Source organism: Chenopodium quinoa, unplaced genomic scaffold (genome assembly GCF_001683475.1).
Source record: "Chenopodium quinoa cultivar QQ74 unplaced genomic scaffold, ASM168347v1, whole genome shotgun sequence".
Lineage (NCBI taxonomy): Eukaryota > Viridiplantae > Streptophyta > Magnoliopsida > Caryophyllales > Amaranthaceae > Chenopodium > Chenopodium quinoa.
This window is the reverse complement of record NW_018743937.1, coordinates 4,469,655-4,483,472: the sequence shown is the minus strand read 5'-3', so window position 1 is coordinate 4,483,472 and position 13,818 is coordinate 4,469,655. Positions and strand designations below refer to the sequence as shown.

The window sequence follows — 13,818 nt, the reverse complement described above, 5'->3', positions numbered from 1 at the left end:
ACGTGTCAAGATTAAATATTAATGAATAACGGAGTTAACGACCATCATTCATTAATGACATTTAGTGAATTTTATAAAAGCTCGATGGCATTTGGTAAATTTTGAAAACCTTGATGGCATTTGGTGAATTTTTTAAGTACTTAGTGACATTTGATGAAATAGCCGTAATTTTTGTTGAAGGAGAGAATAATATTTCAATATCTCATGGTTAAGTTGGATAATATATTTTCCTTTAAAAAATTTTGGATATGGAAAAAAGGGTAATGTTATATGCAACCCTTATAACCTTAAAAAAGCATTAAATACACTTTTTAAAATAGTGTAAATTTAAGAATTTATGACAAAATTGTGCATAGATGTGTGTAATTAATTTTTATAGGCTATAGGGCCGCATAAAAGCATAAAATACACTTCTTATAAGCTTCTATTGATATGATGTTAATTGTCTCTAATTAAGTCTTTCATTGTGTGACTTAATGATTTAACTCTTCGAATAGTGTTTGGACAATACATCTTTTAAAATGTTTATTTACTTATTTACCCAAAATGTTTGTTAACCGATATGACTCTATTGATAATATGTTATTGCCTATAAGCTTTTCCTTGTATGATTTAATGATTCAACTCTTATGAATAGTGTTTGGACAATTAAAATGTTTAATTACTTATTTGCCCTCATTGTTAACGTTAATGACCTTTGGTTTAATTCTTAAGAATAAAGTGTGTACATTTATATCCCTAAAAATATTTGTTTACATGTTTTTCATTATTATGTTGTCAACAACTGAAAGAGCTTCCCAAACATGGCTAAATATGGTGCACCACCCTTGTTAATGATAAAATTACACATCAACTGATGGTAAATACTACCTCCATTACATGTTATGTGCAACAATTTGACATAAAGCAGAGAGGAAAAATGTCTAATCGTTGCACATAACCTGTAACAGAGGTAGTAATTTTTTATCTTTCTTTTACAATCTACATTTCGTTTATTTGTTTTTTTGCCTAAACATAATTTACCTTTTCAAACTACGTAGTATTTTCGAAGTAATCAAAACATATGTGACCAAGTAATCCCTGACTGGTCGAGTACTTTCGGAATAAATAGCCCCTAAATATATGTATAGCGCGATTTTATGTGTGTCTGATGAGAATTGAACGTCACACCGCATACTTTTAGACCACTGCTCAATTTGTATACCTTGGATGAAAAGTAAAGTAAATGAAAATTTTCTCATACTTCCTAAGCCTAGGCACAGTCTTCAAACGTGTTTCATAGGTTATTGGGCTTTAAGTTAACCGTATGTTTTATGCCATTTATTCCGAAACCACATTTACCAGATATATGCACATTTATCACTTCAGCCACAAAGCCCAATATTCTCTCTATTTACAAATTGAGTGAAAACAGATTTCTTCAAAAATTCTACAATATTGTAGTCACCTTAGCTTTAATGTCTTCAAGAAATGTATTGATAGAAACATGTGACATGTCTCACTTTATATTTAATACACTTGAACATTCTAAATGCCTCCATTTCACTAAAACATTGATTCAAAAGTTTAGCTAGCGGGGACAGCCCAAGCAAAAGCTTTCAAGTCTCCAAGCCGAGCTACTTTGTCAGCATGATTGCATAGAGCCATGGACGCCTTATTGATCACAGGCAATTCTGGATACCAAACACCACTGTATTTACTACTTGGCTAGCATAGGAGGTGCTAACTAAACACCAGCTTCCAGCTTCAGTAGGCATTTACCACCAACCAGTAATTGTTGTCGCTTCTTCAGTGGTCTTCCTGGATATTCAGAAACCAGAATGAATATCCAGAATGCACAGAAAATTTTCCCAAAAAGCCAAGCGTTGGTTTCTATTGTGCCTCCACAAGTTCAGTTGGTCCTTCACAGGATTGCATCCACAATGGTGATAGAGTAACAACCTTCCCAATAATTATGAGTGTAGGGGATACCAGTCCAGTACATTTGATTTTATCAGCAAGATCCTCCAACTTTGCAAATACCTATTCAAATGAAAATTCAGCCACTAGGTTAGCTGAAATGTGTCTCCCAAATGGAGTTGCCTGCATAAACAGAAGTTACATAACTCTACATACCTAATATTACCATATCATGATGAGAACAAACTAAAAACGCAAAGGAAGGTCTATCCAAAATGCTTGACTCCTACTGTAAAAGATAGCAGATCATACACATCCAAGGACACAGGTAATATACATACTATACAATCGAAACAACTAGTGAGCACAGATTACATGCCTTGCATTTCCATGCAAATAGGATATAAGAGGCTAATGTTACAGTGATATTACAGTATTATGACAAGAATAAACTTAAAATGCAAAGGCCCATCAAACATGCTTGGCTCCTACTCTAAAAGGTAGCAGATCAGACATCCGAGGACACAGGTCATATACATACTATACAATTGAAACTAGTGTGCACAGATTAGAAGCTTTGCATATCCATGCAAATAGAATAGCAGAGGCGTATGCACAATGCTCACCATAGATACACCCAAAACGTAGATTTGTGTTATCTTTGGCTACTAGAGCTTGCAAAACAAAATTACAAATAGTTGGCAGAATCCACAGGCTTCTTATTTAAAATTTCGATGGGAAAGTTGCTAATTGTTATCCCTACAATCAATCCATTAAGGGGGTGTTTGGTATTAACATTGTAAATGAAACGGAAAGGATTCAAATAAGTAGGGGAAAGGGTAATGATAAACGTTACCTTTACTATTCGTTTGGTATCTTAGTGGAATGAAAACAAATTAAGTAGATTGTGATTAAGGAAACGTATTTTGCTTCCACTACTTTGTCAAAGGTAACAAATTGGGGGATTTTGTTACCCCCCGGATAGGGTATTTGTTACTTTTAACCCATGCCAAACAACTAGAAATGGAAACACTTAATTGAATCCGTTTCCTACATCTAAAATTATTAAACCAAACCTTTCCTAATTGTAAACTTTGGAATTAGTGCACATCAGTTTTGGATTCAAACAATTGATGACTTGTTAGAAGATAAAGGTATTTTTCCAATTTATATCAAGATCTTGTAAATATGTTTTTAATTAGTTATGTTTTTTTCAGGACGAAGACAATTTTCATATGTCCATTACTACTCCCTCAACTAAGACTGATCCATCAAATTTCTAATAGAAATCCAACATATGTTCTTTGGATTTGAATATGCGTTCTAGAGGTTTGAACTTTATGTTCTTTTACCGTATTTTTTTCTCTTTTTTTTCTTTTTTTGTTTTGTTTTTATTATTATGAACTATTTTTCCATAAATGAAGACAGTTTACATTCATTGGTTTAAATGTACATGGTATGTTATTTGTATTTAAATAGGTTTTTTTTTTTTTTTTTTTTTTTTGAAAATTTAACATGAATCATCCAACATTTGCTCCGTTCTCTCACAATTCCTCCTCTTTCTATCTCTTCCCCTCCATACCGCTTTCTCTTATATGTACCTTCAATGGCCTTTCTCTCTCTTCCCCTTCCTCCATAGCTCACACCAACACCACTCACCACCACCATGAACCACAAACTACAACCACCACGAACCACTGCAAACCACTCGCTCACTATCACTCACATCTCACCATGAAGCACTCACCACTCCCCATGAACCTCACCGCTCTTCTACCAAGAACCACCACCACCACACAGCCCAAACCACCCACAAATCTAAAACTCCAGACGAACGAGCCTTGACAGTGGGCTAGTGGTGGCTGTTTCGAGGAGGAGAGAGAAATTGAATTGAGAGAGAATAAGGGGTAAGATTTTGATGGGGTGGGTGGCGGACTGGCGACTGTTGGGTGGGTGGGGTTGTTGTGGGGTGATAGTGTTTACAGGATGGTGGTTTCGAGGTTATGAATAGGGAAAGGGAAATGGAGAGAATGGCGGGGGGAAAGGGGTTGCAGAGAATGTGGCATGTGGGGGAGGCGGAGTCTGCGAAGGGGAGATGAGGAAAGGGAGTGGTGGGACACTGGTGGCCAGTAGGGAAGGGAGGGAGGGAGCTGCTGGTTGCAGTAGGAAAGGGTAGGGTGGATGCTGGTTGCGGCTAACGGTTGTTGGGTAGATGGGGTTGTTTTGTGGTGGTGTTCAAAGGATGGTGGGTTGGGGATCCATGATAGTCCCATGTCTCCTATATATTCTCTATAGATGTCCATAAGGACAAAGGAGGAAGTAGGAGAGAATAAGAGGGGAAAAACAATGTTTGACTTCTTAGCCGATTTCAAATAAAATAGTTTGCTAGGAGAAAATAAGTAGTAAACTTAGGAAAGTTAGGATTATTCAAGAATTATTCAAAGATTAGATTATTTTGGGAGAACGATGCAAATGTTGGATTATTGTCGTGAAATCTTCCTTATTTTTTTAGTCTATGTTCTTTAGATTCCCTAATGTTTACCGGAGTTTATATGTCTGATTTACCCCTAATGATTTTAGGGGTTCATGTTCTTTGGTTCTAGCTCATGTTAATTGTAGTACACTTCTTTTGTTTCAACCCTTATGATATTTTGTTTTATGCTTGATGTTCTTTTAATAATCAAGAGACGCACCTTTTCTATTGTGTGTCATTTTGAAATGGGTTTACAGTGTACACTACACATTTGCCTCCACCATCATTGAAATTTCCACACCTTCTAATTTTACCTAGTTTAAAGCTACTTTTGACTTATAAAAGGTATCAAGTTTCAAAGTTGAGTTTATCTCTGATAATTGGCAAAAGTGCTTTTAGTCATAATCGTATTTTACAAATTTTCCAATGTATATATCATTTTAAAGTGGAGTACATTGTTTCACTTAACCCCTCTTAAATTCATCTAATTGTAGCATTTAAAATGATCCACCCACTCAACTTTTCAGCTTCCACACTCTTTTAGAAAATGTTCTTTCCCTTCATTGGAAAAAAAAAATAAAAAAAATTAGATTACTCATATTCCTTTCTATTTTACCCTTCCACATCTATGAAAAAAAAAAAAACTTAACTTGAGGTTGGTTTTAAGTTGGAGTGGTTAGGTCAGGATATCTTTATTCAGGTTATTCATCAAAATTACGGTTCAACTAAAGTGGTTCATTGAATGAATCTTCCTATGAATGTAGAAGAATTGTTACCAAGGTAAGGGGAGAGAGCAATAATTAAATGTGGCTAGAGCTGTCAACAGTTGACCCGACCCGAAATACCGACCCAAACACGATTATTAACCAACCTATGTGAATCCGAAAAAATGGTGACCCAAACCCGACCTGACCCGACCTAAAACCAACCCTAAACCCGAATATGTGAGACTCGAACCCGAATATGAACCGACATGGAGTCTGGAGATGGCCCGACTCGAATGTAACCCGTAAATTATTGACTTGAACCGAACCCGACTTGAACCGAAATTGACCCAAACCCGTTTTAACCCGTCAAAACTTCAATTTAACCAGACTAGTTACTAACCCGACCTGAATTCAACCCGACCCAAATTTAACCCGACCTGTTACAAACCCGACTCGAAATCAACCCAACTTGTTATTGACCCAACCTAAATTTAACACGACTTGTTATTGATCCGAACCGAATTTTACCCGACCTATTATTAACCCAACCCAAAAATTCAACCCGATCTATTACTAACCCGATCTGTTCAAATCACCTCAAATTCAATTTAGACCACATTATTATTGTTGATCAAAGCTTTTTGTCTAGGGAGACCAAGTCGGTCCGGGCAATAAAAGAAAGGAGCATCATCCAAAAATTTAAGTGTTAAATATAATATATATTTGTTGTATGGTTAAAGCCTAAATTATAGACTATAGTTCCCTAGTATGTTGACATATATATTATAGTCAAAGAAAATAATTAGCTTGATAAAAATGATAATTATCTATTTATAGTTAGTTAAACCCGAATATGACCCGACTTGGAAATAACCCAACCTGATTGTAACCCGCAAATTATTGACTTGAATATAACTCGACTTGAACCCAGAATGAACCGACTTGGAAATGATCCAACCTGATTATAACCCGCAAATTATTGGCTTGAACCGAACCCGACTTGAATCCGAAAATGACCCGACTTGAAAATGACCCAACCTGATTATAACCCACAAATTATTGACTTGAATCGAACCCGACTCAAACCCGAGAATGACCGGATCTGATTCTAACCCGTAAATTATTGACTTGAATCGAACCCGACTCGAACCCGAGAACTACTCTAACCTGTTTTAACCCGAATTAAAAAAACCTGACATATTGTTCACCCGACACAAATGTAACCCGACTTGTTATTAACCCGGCTCAAACCCGATAAGATGTATGACTTGACGTGACCTGACTTAAGCATGACCCAACTCGAACCCGACCCGCATAGGTTACGGCATTAACCCGAATTGACCTAACCCGATTTGACCCGACCCACTCTTACCCAACCCAAACCCGACCCGTTTCCCAACCCAAACCCAAACCCGACCCGTTTACCCAAACCCAAACCAAAATGTGGCTTTGAAGAATAGATCATCATTATAATTGTTCATGATTTTGAAAATAACTATAAGTTTTTTACACCATCTCTAATGGTGAGACTCAAGTTTGAGTATTGAAATACAAAATGAGTTGTTTTATAACTCCAATGGTGATACCATACCCACTTCTCAATTTAGCAACTCATATGAAGTCTATATTCTCAATGGTGAGATTCTCTAAAATATACAATTGTCACTTTCAATTTATGACCCATCAATAATTATAAGATTAAAAAATAATTAAAAAAAAAAGGTAAAACTTAAATAAATTACAAAATATAATAGAATATTGACAAGGGCTTACACTTTTTATCAAATAAGACTTAAAGTTCAGTATTTAAACTTAGCAAACTTTCTTTTGGAGTTGCTAAGTTTAGATACCAACTTAGAGCAATTTTAGCCCCAAGTCTTAAGACTTGAATGTGACATCATTTTTGGTGGTCCCCATTGAAAATGATGTCATAAAATTCTTGTTAAGATTCACTAAGACTTACACAAATTTATCACTTTAGCCCTAAGACTTAAATATTTGACATATTATATGTAGAAAGTGTAAAAAAAAAAAAAAAAAAAAAAAAAAAAAAAAGGATAATAAATATAAAAGTGAAGTGGGTCCCAATCTCTTAAGTTGAGTCTTGAAATTTCAAGACTCAACTTGAGACTTGCTTGAGATTTTTTGAAGAAAAATGGAAAAAGTCTTAAGTATAAATCTTAAGACTCAAAATGATGATGTCACCCCAAGTCTTAAGACTTGGGGCTAAACTTGCTTTTATTTGTATACAATATACATTGCAAAAAATACTCTCGCTCTCCTAAAATACTCACTTGAGTCTCACCATTGGAGATGGTCTTAGGATACACCACTTGGATAATTCCAAGCTTAGATACTAGTTTTAAGTATGACACTTTTAAAAAGCAAACCAAAGAATAACATTTCTTGCATTATTTTCTTATCTTCCACATTAAATTTTGGTGGTTTAATATCTTTTCAATTTTAAAGTTGAAAGAGTATTGGACATTGCAGCTACTGGAATGCAAAGTACAGAGAAAGAATTTATTTATATGATTAAAATTGTTTTTTATGGTTTTATTTTGTACATATCAACCCATAGTTTAACAATGTGCATTGCTTAAAGTATGAGGGTAAGAAAAATCCACCAGGAAAGTGCAGAAATAATAGAAAGATGATAATTTATCAAATCCTTGCCAGTCTACATCTCAAATTAAGCATGCTGGTGCAGTTAGAGTAAATCCCATCTTATTGAAAAGCCTAAACACAACGTTAGAAAGTTCAACATGATTGAATCAAAGAAAGATAAGGCATTTCTTACCAACCGCTGTTGAGCAGTTGTCCCTCTTTCCACTGCAACGGCAGGAGTATCACTAGGCAAGCCATGTTGCACCAATTTCTGGGCGAGAGCAGGAAGGGTTGCCAAACCCATATATACCACTAGGGTACAATCAGGGTCAGCAGCATTCTCTGCTACATACAATGGATCAGTTCCCCCATTTCTAGAATGTCCAGTGAGATATCTAACACTGGTAGCGATGCCTCGGTGAGTTAATGGTATTCCCAACTCTGCTGATATACCTGAAGCAGCAGTTATACCTAACAAGGAAGAAGATCTCAGACTATCACTTATGGTAAATGATATTTGCATCAGTATATTTAGACAGTAATAAAGGATGAAACATAAGACATTTTTCTTTTACAGGTGCAGCAAGTGGGAATTGGTGAGCAATTAAAGCATCCCTCATGATATCAAATGCTGACTGAATTCTATTATTATATACAACTAAGATCAATGAGTTAGGGATTTCAAGGCTGCATCAATTGTATTGATATCCCACCACATCTAAATCAACTGATACACAAATCACCAACTGGTTTGACAGGACTTATTCACAATAAAGTACTACCTCTTTTTCTTATTATTTGCAACAAAGGATATTTTATGTCTCACAAACAGTACCCCTTTGTTGCAACTTTAGTCAAACAAAACAGGTTTAAATAGGAACGGAAGAAGAAGAAAAAAACAACATTGAATGCTATACGGATGAGTTTTTCTCAGCTAATGGAAGAAACATTTATATGCTTCATATGAGACGATTAAAAAAAACAGATGCTTCAGTTCCTGAGATTTTATCACACTGATGAGTGATGAATAAAAAGTTTAGCTTATTGCAAGGGAGTCATAGCTCATAAGCCTCACAAGGTTACAGCTATGGTGTATGACTTAATATGACATTGAATGCAATGCAATCATGAACAAAACTTAATGTTTGACAAATCAAGAGCTCATTAAAGTACTACATCAAAAGGCCTTATTATATCTTTGTTAATAAAACATCCATTTTAACGAGTGGTAATTTCTTCAAGTCAAAGATAATTGCTCCTAGTAAGGAAATAGTTATGCTAAGAGTGCACCCTGAAGTTAACATCAATGACAGATTCAACCCTACAACTGACATTGATTGCAGATTCAAACATAAAGCAAAATATTGCAACAAACTAACAAAACCAACGGCTAAGCATAGCAAGAAACTAACAAAAGCCAGCCTATTAGAAGATGCAGGGATGCAGGTAAAAGCTTCCAGGAGTCTGTCAATCACTTTCACCTCATAAAAATCTGTTACTGTTATAATTACAAACTATAGTAACATTCAAATACTTGTATATAAAGTAACAGTTTCAACAAAATTTAGAAGAGCGGGATAAACATGAGACCAGGAAAACTTTTGACTTTCATCAACTACTGCAAACTATTGTGATCTTGTAAGTTGTAACAATCATACATACTTCGTATAAAGCTACACACTACAAGTTAGTACATTTAACAAAAAATATCAGAGCATACCAGGAACAACTTTGACTTGAATCCCCTTCTGCTGCAAGAAATCCATCTCTTCACCACCACGCCCGAAAATCTACCACAACAACACAGAAAATTAAGTACAAACATAGGCATTATGCAATGTATTGACACAAACGAAAAATTAATGTTAGCATACAAACATTCTTACAAGAGGATCTCCGCCTTTAAGTCTAACAACATTAGCACCAGCTTCAGCAAAACTCAACAGCAGCTGATGAATCTCCTCCTGAGTCCTACTATGATACCCAGCAGTCTTCCCAACATAAAGAAGCCTAGCATTGTCACCAACCAAATCCAACACATCATTCGAAACAAGGCGATCATACAGTAAAAGATCAGCAGATTGAATGATTTTCAGGGCTTTCAGAGTCAGAAGATCAGGATCACCTGGACCTGTTCCCACCAAAAACACATTTCCAACCCCACTACTATCATCAACATTAGGACCCCTCTTTTCTCTCAATACTTCTAGCAGCTTCTTGAGTTCAGGAATCTGCAAATCAATGTCATGTTCTCTTCTACTCTCAGAACGTGGCGGCGGCGAAGATGATGATTGAGAAGAATGGTCTTGAGATTGAGATAGTGAAAATTGGGATATAACAGGATAAACCCAATTCTCCCTTTGATATCTTTCAACTGAATTCTTCTCTGTGAAGGGTGAAGAGCTAGAACATTGAATATGCCTGTAATTAATGCAAATTTGAGTATGAAAATTTCTGGGTTTTTGCTGATGAGCAGTGAAATGATGAAATGATGGTGATTGAAGATGATTTAGAGCCGCCATTGAAAAGGGTAGCTTTCAACAAAGGTATTGATGTAATTAAAAAACATACAATTACAAAATGAAAGGGTTTTATAAGGAAATGGTCAATCAATGGTTCAATGGTTCATATTGGTGGCAAACGGCAGACAGGCAGCCGCAGCAGTGGAATTTGGGGAAGATGGAGAGCCAAAGCTAAGATAACAGTGTGACCTTTTAGCCGTTAAAAGGGGCAGGTTCATCTATACTACATTCCTCATTCCTCCCACTTGACCCAGGTTGTAAAATCAAATTTGGATTCATAATGTCAGTATTAAACTATTAATCCTACCTGGTTTCAGAAAAAAACTATTAATCCTATCTTATAGGGGAGTTTTGGTTCACAAAGGTTTTATTTAATTCACCTAAAAAAAATTGTAAAAACAAGTTTAATTTCAGTAAAATTAATATCAATTTTGACCCGTTCACTTCATCTTATTTTTGCTAAAGTGCAATAATTTTTACTAAATTGAAATTATTTTCGCTGAACTTAAATTAATTTTGCTGAACTTTATTTTTACTAATAATTTCAATTAAGTAAAAATAATTTAAATTCAACAAAAATAATTTCAGTTTAGTAAAAATAATTTCAATTCAGCAAAAATAAGGTGAATTGAACGGTAATTATGTGTAAATAAAAAGTTGTGATTATTTTAATATTTAAAGTCATCTTAACTCCTTTTCTTTTTGTTTATTTCTAACTCAAATTTAAACACTATTTAATATAAAAGCATTTTAAATAAATTTTAATGTATATTGAGTACAAAATTTACGGAGTATATAATTGTATAATGTTGGTTTTCAATTAGTGGTTCGTGGAGGCGAATGTACCATGCGCATGGTACATCCGTTTCCAAAAAAAAAAAAAAAAAAAAAAAAAAAAAAAAAAAAAAAAAAAACGAAAAGATCATTGTATTGAAATGTAAAGAACATTAGCTAAAATGAAAAGAACATTTAGTGAAAGTGAAAAAAACATGTTATAGAATTGTAAAGATTAAAGAACATATATCTAAAGTGAAAAGAACATATTGTTAAAATGTAATGAACGTGATAATTTCATGAACATAACAATATCTTATAAAGGAAATCATCTACCTTTGTCACATTAATCTCAAATTCAACAATCCATAAACAATGAATTTTATGATTACAAAATATTCCAATTCAAATTTAAAATAACACAATCAATGAAAAATAAATACAAAATTTCATTCAAAACTACGTTCGATTTGTTTATCAACAAATCTACATATTCACCTTCATTATCAATCACTCCATTAACAAAACAATGATCAAAAGCACCACGAAACTCGATCTAAATGCGCAACCATTTTTCTTCTATCAGTAAAATTTCTTTCTCTCTATAATTTTTCTATTTCTCTCTCTAAGCTAGATTTTTATTCCTCTCTCTATAAAGAATTCAAACAATTGAAATTAAAATATGTGATGTTCTATAAAATAGCTATATGTTCTTTATAAAACAACTATATGTTCATTACAAAACAATATATGTGATGCTCTTTATAAAATAGCTATATGTTCTTTACAGAACAATTATATGTTCATTACAGTATAACTATATGTTCATTCCGTCTCTTTTTTTTTAAAAAAAATCTGGATGCACGGAGCATCATGCATATGCCTGCACGAAAAAAAATTCATGTTGTTTTTCTATTTTATTTGTAATGTCTTGTTTAATTTGTTCTATTTCATCTCAATAAGTACTTCAAATTCAGAAATTTATATTTATAGATCGAACTCTATATTTTTTACCGTTCTCTCGCTAAATTAAAGTACCTCTACTAAAGTTTTGAACATTGCACAACTACACAACATCCAACACAAATATCGCATATAAGCAAATAGGTATAATAAAATATCATGCAAACAAGCATATGACATAAAAAGGCTACTACTAATAATTCTTCTCAAAAGGCTAGTCATATCATGCGCACTAGAATCCCTAGTAAAATTAAAAATAGAGATTATGGACATGTTCACTTTACCTTACAATAAGATAAAAATATGAATATAACCATTCGGTATAATGTGTGAGAGAAAATTCTAATATTATAATCATATATGGTCTTTTTCACTTTACCTTAATAAAATAATAGTAAGTAAAAATAATTTCAATTATGTAAAAATAATTTCAGTTGGATATTCGAATATGAAGGTACAAACCCAACTTAAAAGATATTGAACCTGCCCAAAAAATAGGCCTCTATACTAGTAGAAAATATAAAAAAAGGCACCCCCTAATTGCCACCGGTTCAGTCCAAACCGGTGGCAAAAATGGCTTTAAAAATTGGTGGGAAGCTGAACCAGGATATAAAACACCGGTTCACTTCAAACCGTGGCAGAAACATAAATTCCACCGGTTTGAACCGGTGCCTTTACGAACCGGTTCTTTTAATTATTAAAAAAAAAAAAGCGCCCCATTTAACTCCCCCAAACCCTAATTTTTCTCAGCCCTTTCTCCCTTCTCCTCCTCTTTCTCTCTCCTCTCCTCAATTTCGATTTTGATTGTTTTTTTTCGATTTCTATTTTTTTATAATTCAATTTTAATAGATTTTTTTTTCAATTTTGATTTTTTAATTTCGATTTATGGTTTTTTTTTTCAATTTTGTTTTTTTTCTATTTCTGTTTTTTTGTCGATATTAATTTTGATTGTGTTTTTTTCGATTTTGATTTTGTTTTTCGATTTCAATTTCGATTTCTGGGTTAATTTTTGGTTAAAATAATCGATTATTTTGGGTTAATGCATGAGGTTTTAGGATTTTTTTTAAATTTAATTTTATTTTATTTTCGTGGTTTTTAGGTAATTTCCTGGGTTTTTTTCCATTTCAATTCGATTTTAATTGGTATTTTTTCGATTTTCTTTTTTTTTAATTTCTGGGTTTATTTTATTTTCGATTTTGATTTTTTTTTTTATTTTGATTTTTGGTTTTTCGATTTTTGGGTTTTTTTTCTCCATTTCAATTTAGATTTTTTTTTTATTTTCATTTTTTTTCGATTTCTAGGTTTATTTTATTTTCGATTTCAATTTTATTTTATTTTTCGATTCTCATTTTTTTTTTCAATTTTCATTTTTTTTTTCGATTTTGATTTTTGGGTTTTTCGATTTTTGGGGTTTTTTTTCCATTTCAATTTAAATTTTTTTTTCGATTTCTGTTTTTTTTTTCGATTTTAATACATTTGATTTTAATCAATTTTTTTTTGTTTGTTTTAATTGGTGCAGGTTCATTGATTTAGATCTTAAATTGAAGAATAAAGATGCAAGAATATTGATTTAGATGTGTATGGGTTTTTGTTTTTTTTATTTAAATTATAATTTTTTTTATTTACGAGTATATTGTAATTTTTTTATTGTAATTTTTTTTTAATTATATATTGTAAATTTTGGATTATATTGATTGAAATTTCTGAATTTATATTGTGATGTTGTTATTTATTCTAGTTGATTTAATTGTTATGTGAAAAAAGACAAAAAAAAAAAAAAAGAAAAGAAAAAATTAAAATTTTGGGCATTTTGGCTCCGGTTAACCGGTGCCAAAAACAATTTAAAAAAAAAATTGGACCATTTTTGGCACCG

The 13,818-nt window shown here is 33.1% G+C and overlaps 1 protein-coding gene across 1 annotated transcript; it reads right to left on the bottom strand.

The window, feature by feature from the left end:
• Nucleotides 1–1,415: 1,415 nt before the first annotated feature.
• LOC110688754 (siroheme synthase-like) lies at nucleotides 1,416–10,462 on the bottom strand. Its single transcript, XM_021865516.1, has 4 exons — nucleotides 9,573–10,462; nucleotides 9,407–9,476; nucleotides 7,880–8,157; nucleotides 1,416–2,022 (listed from the first exon to the last, which is right to left on the bottom strand). The coding sequence occupies exons 1-4, from the start codon at nucleotides 10,206–10,208 to the stop codon at nucleotides 1,873–1,875; spliced, it is 1,134 nt and encodes a 377-aa protein (XP_021721208.1). The 5' UTR covers nucleotides 10,209–10,462; the 3' UTR covers nucleotides 1,416–1,872.
• Nucleotides 10,463–13,818: the final 3,356 nt, after the last annotated feature.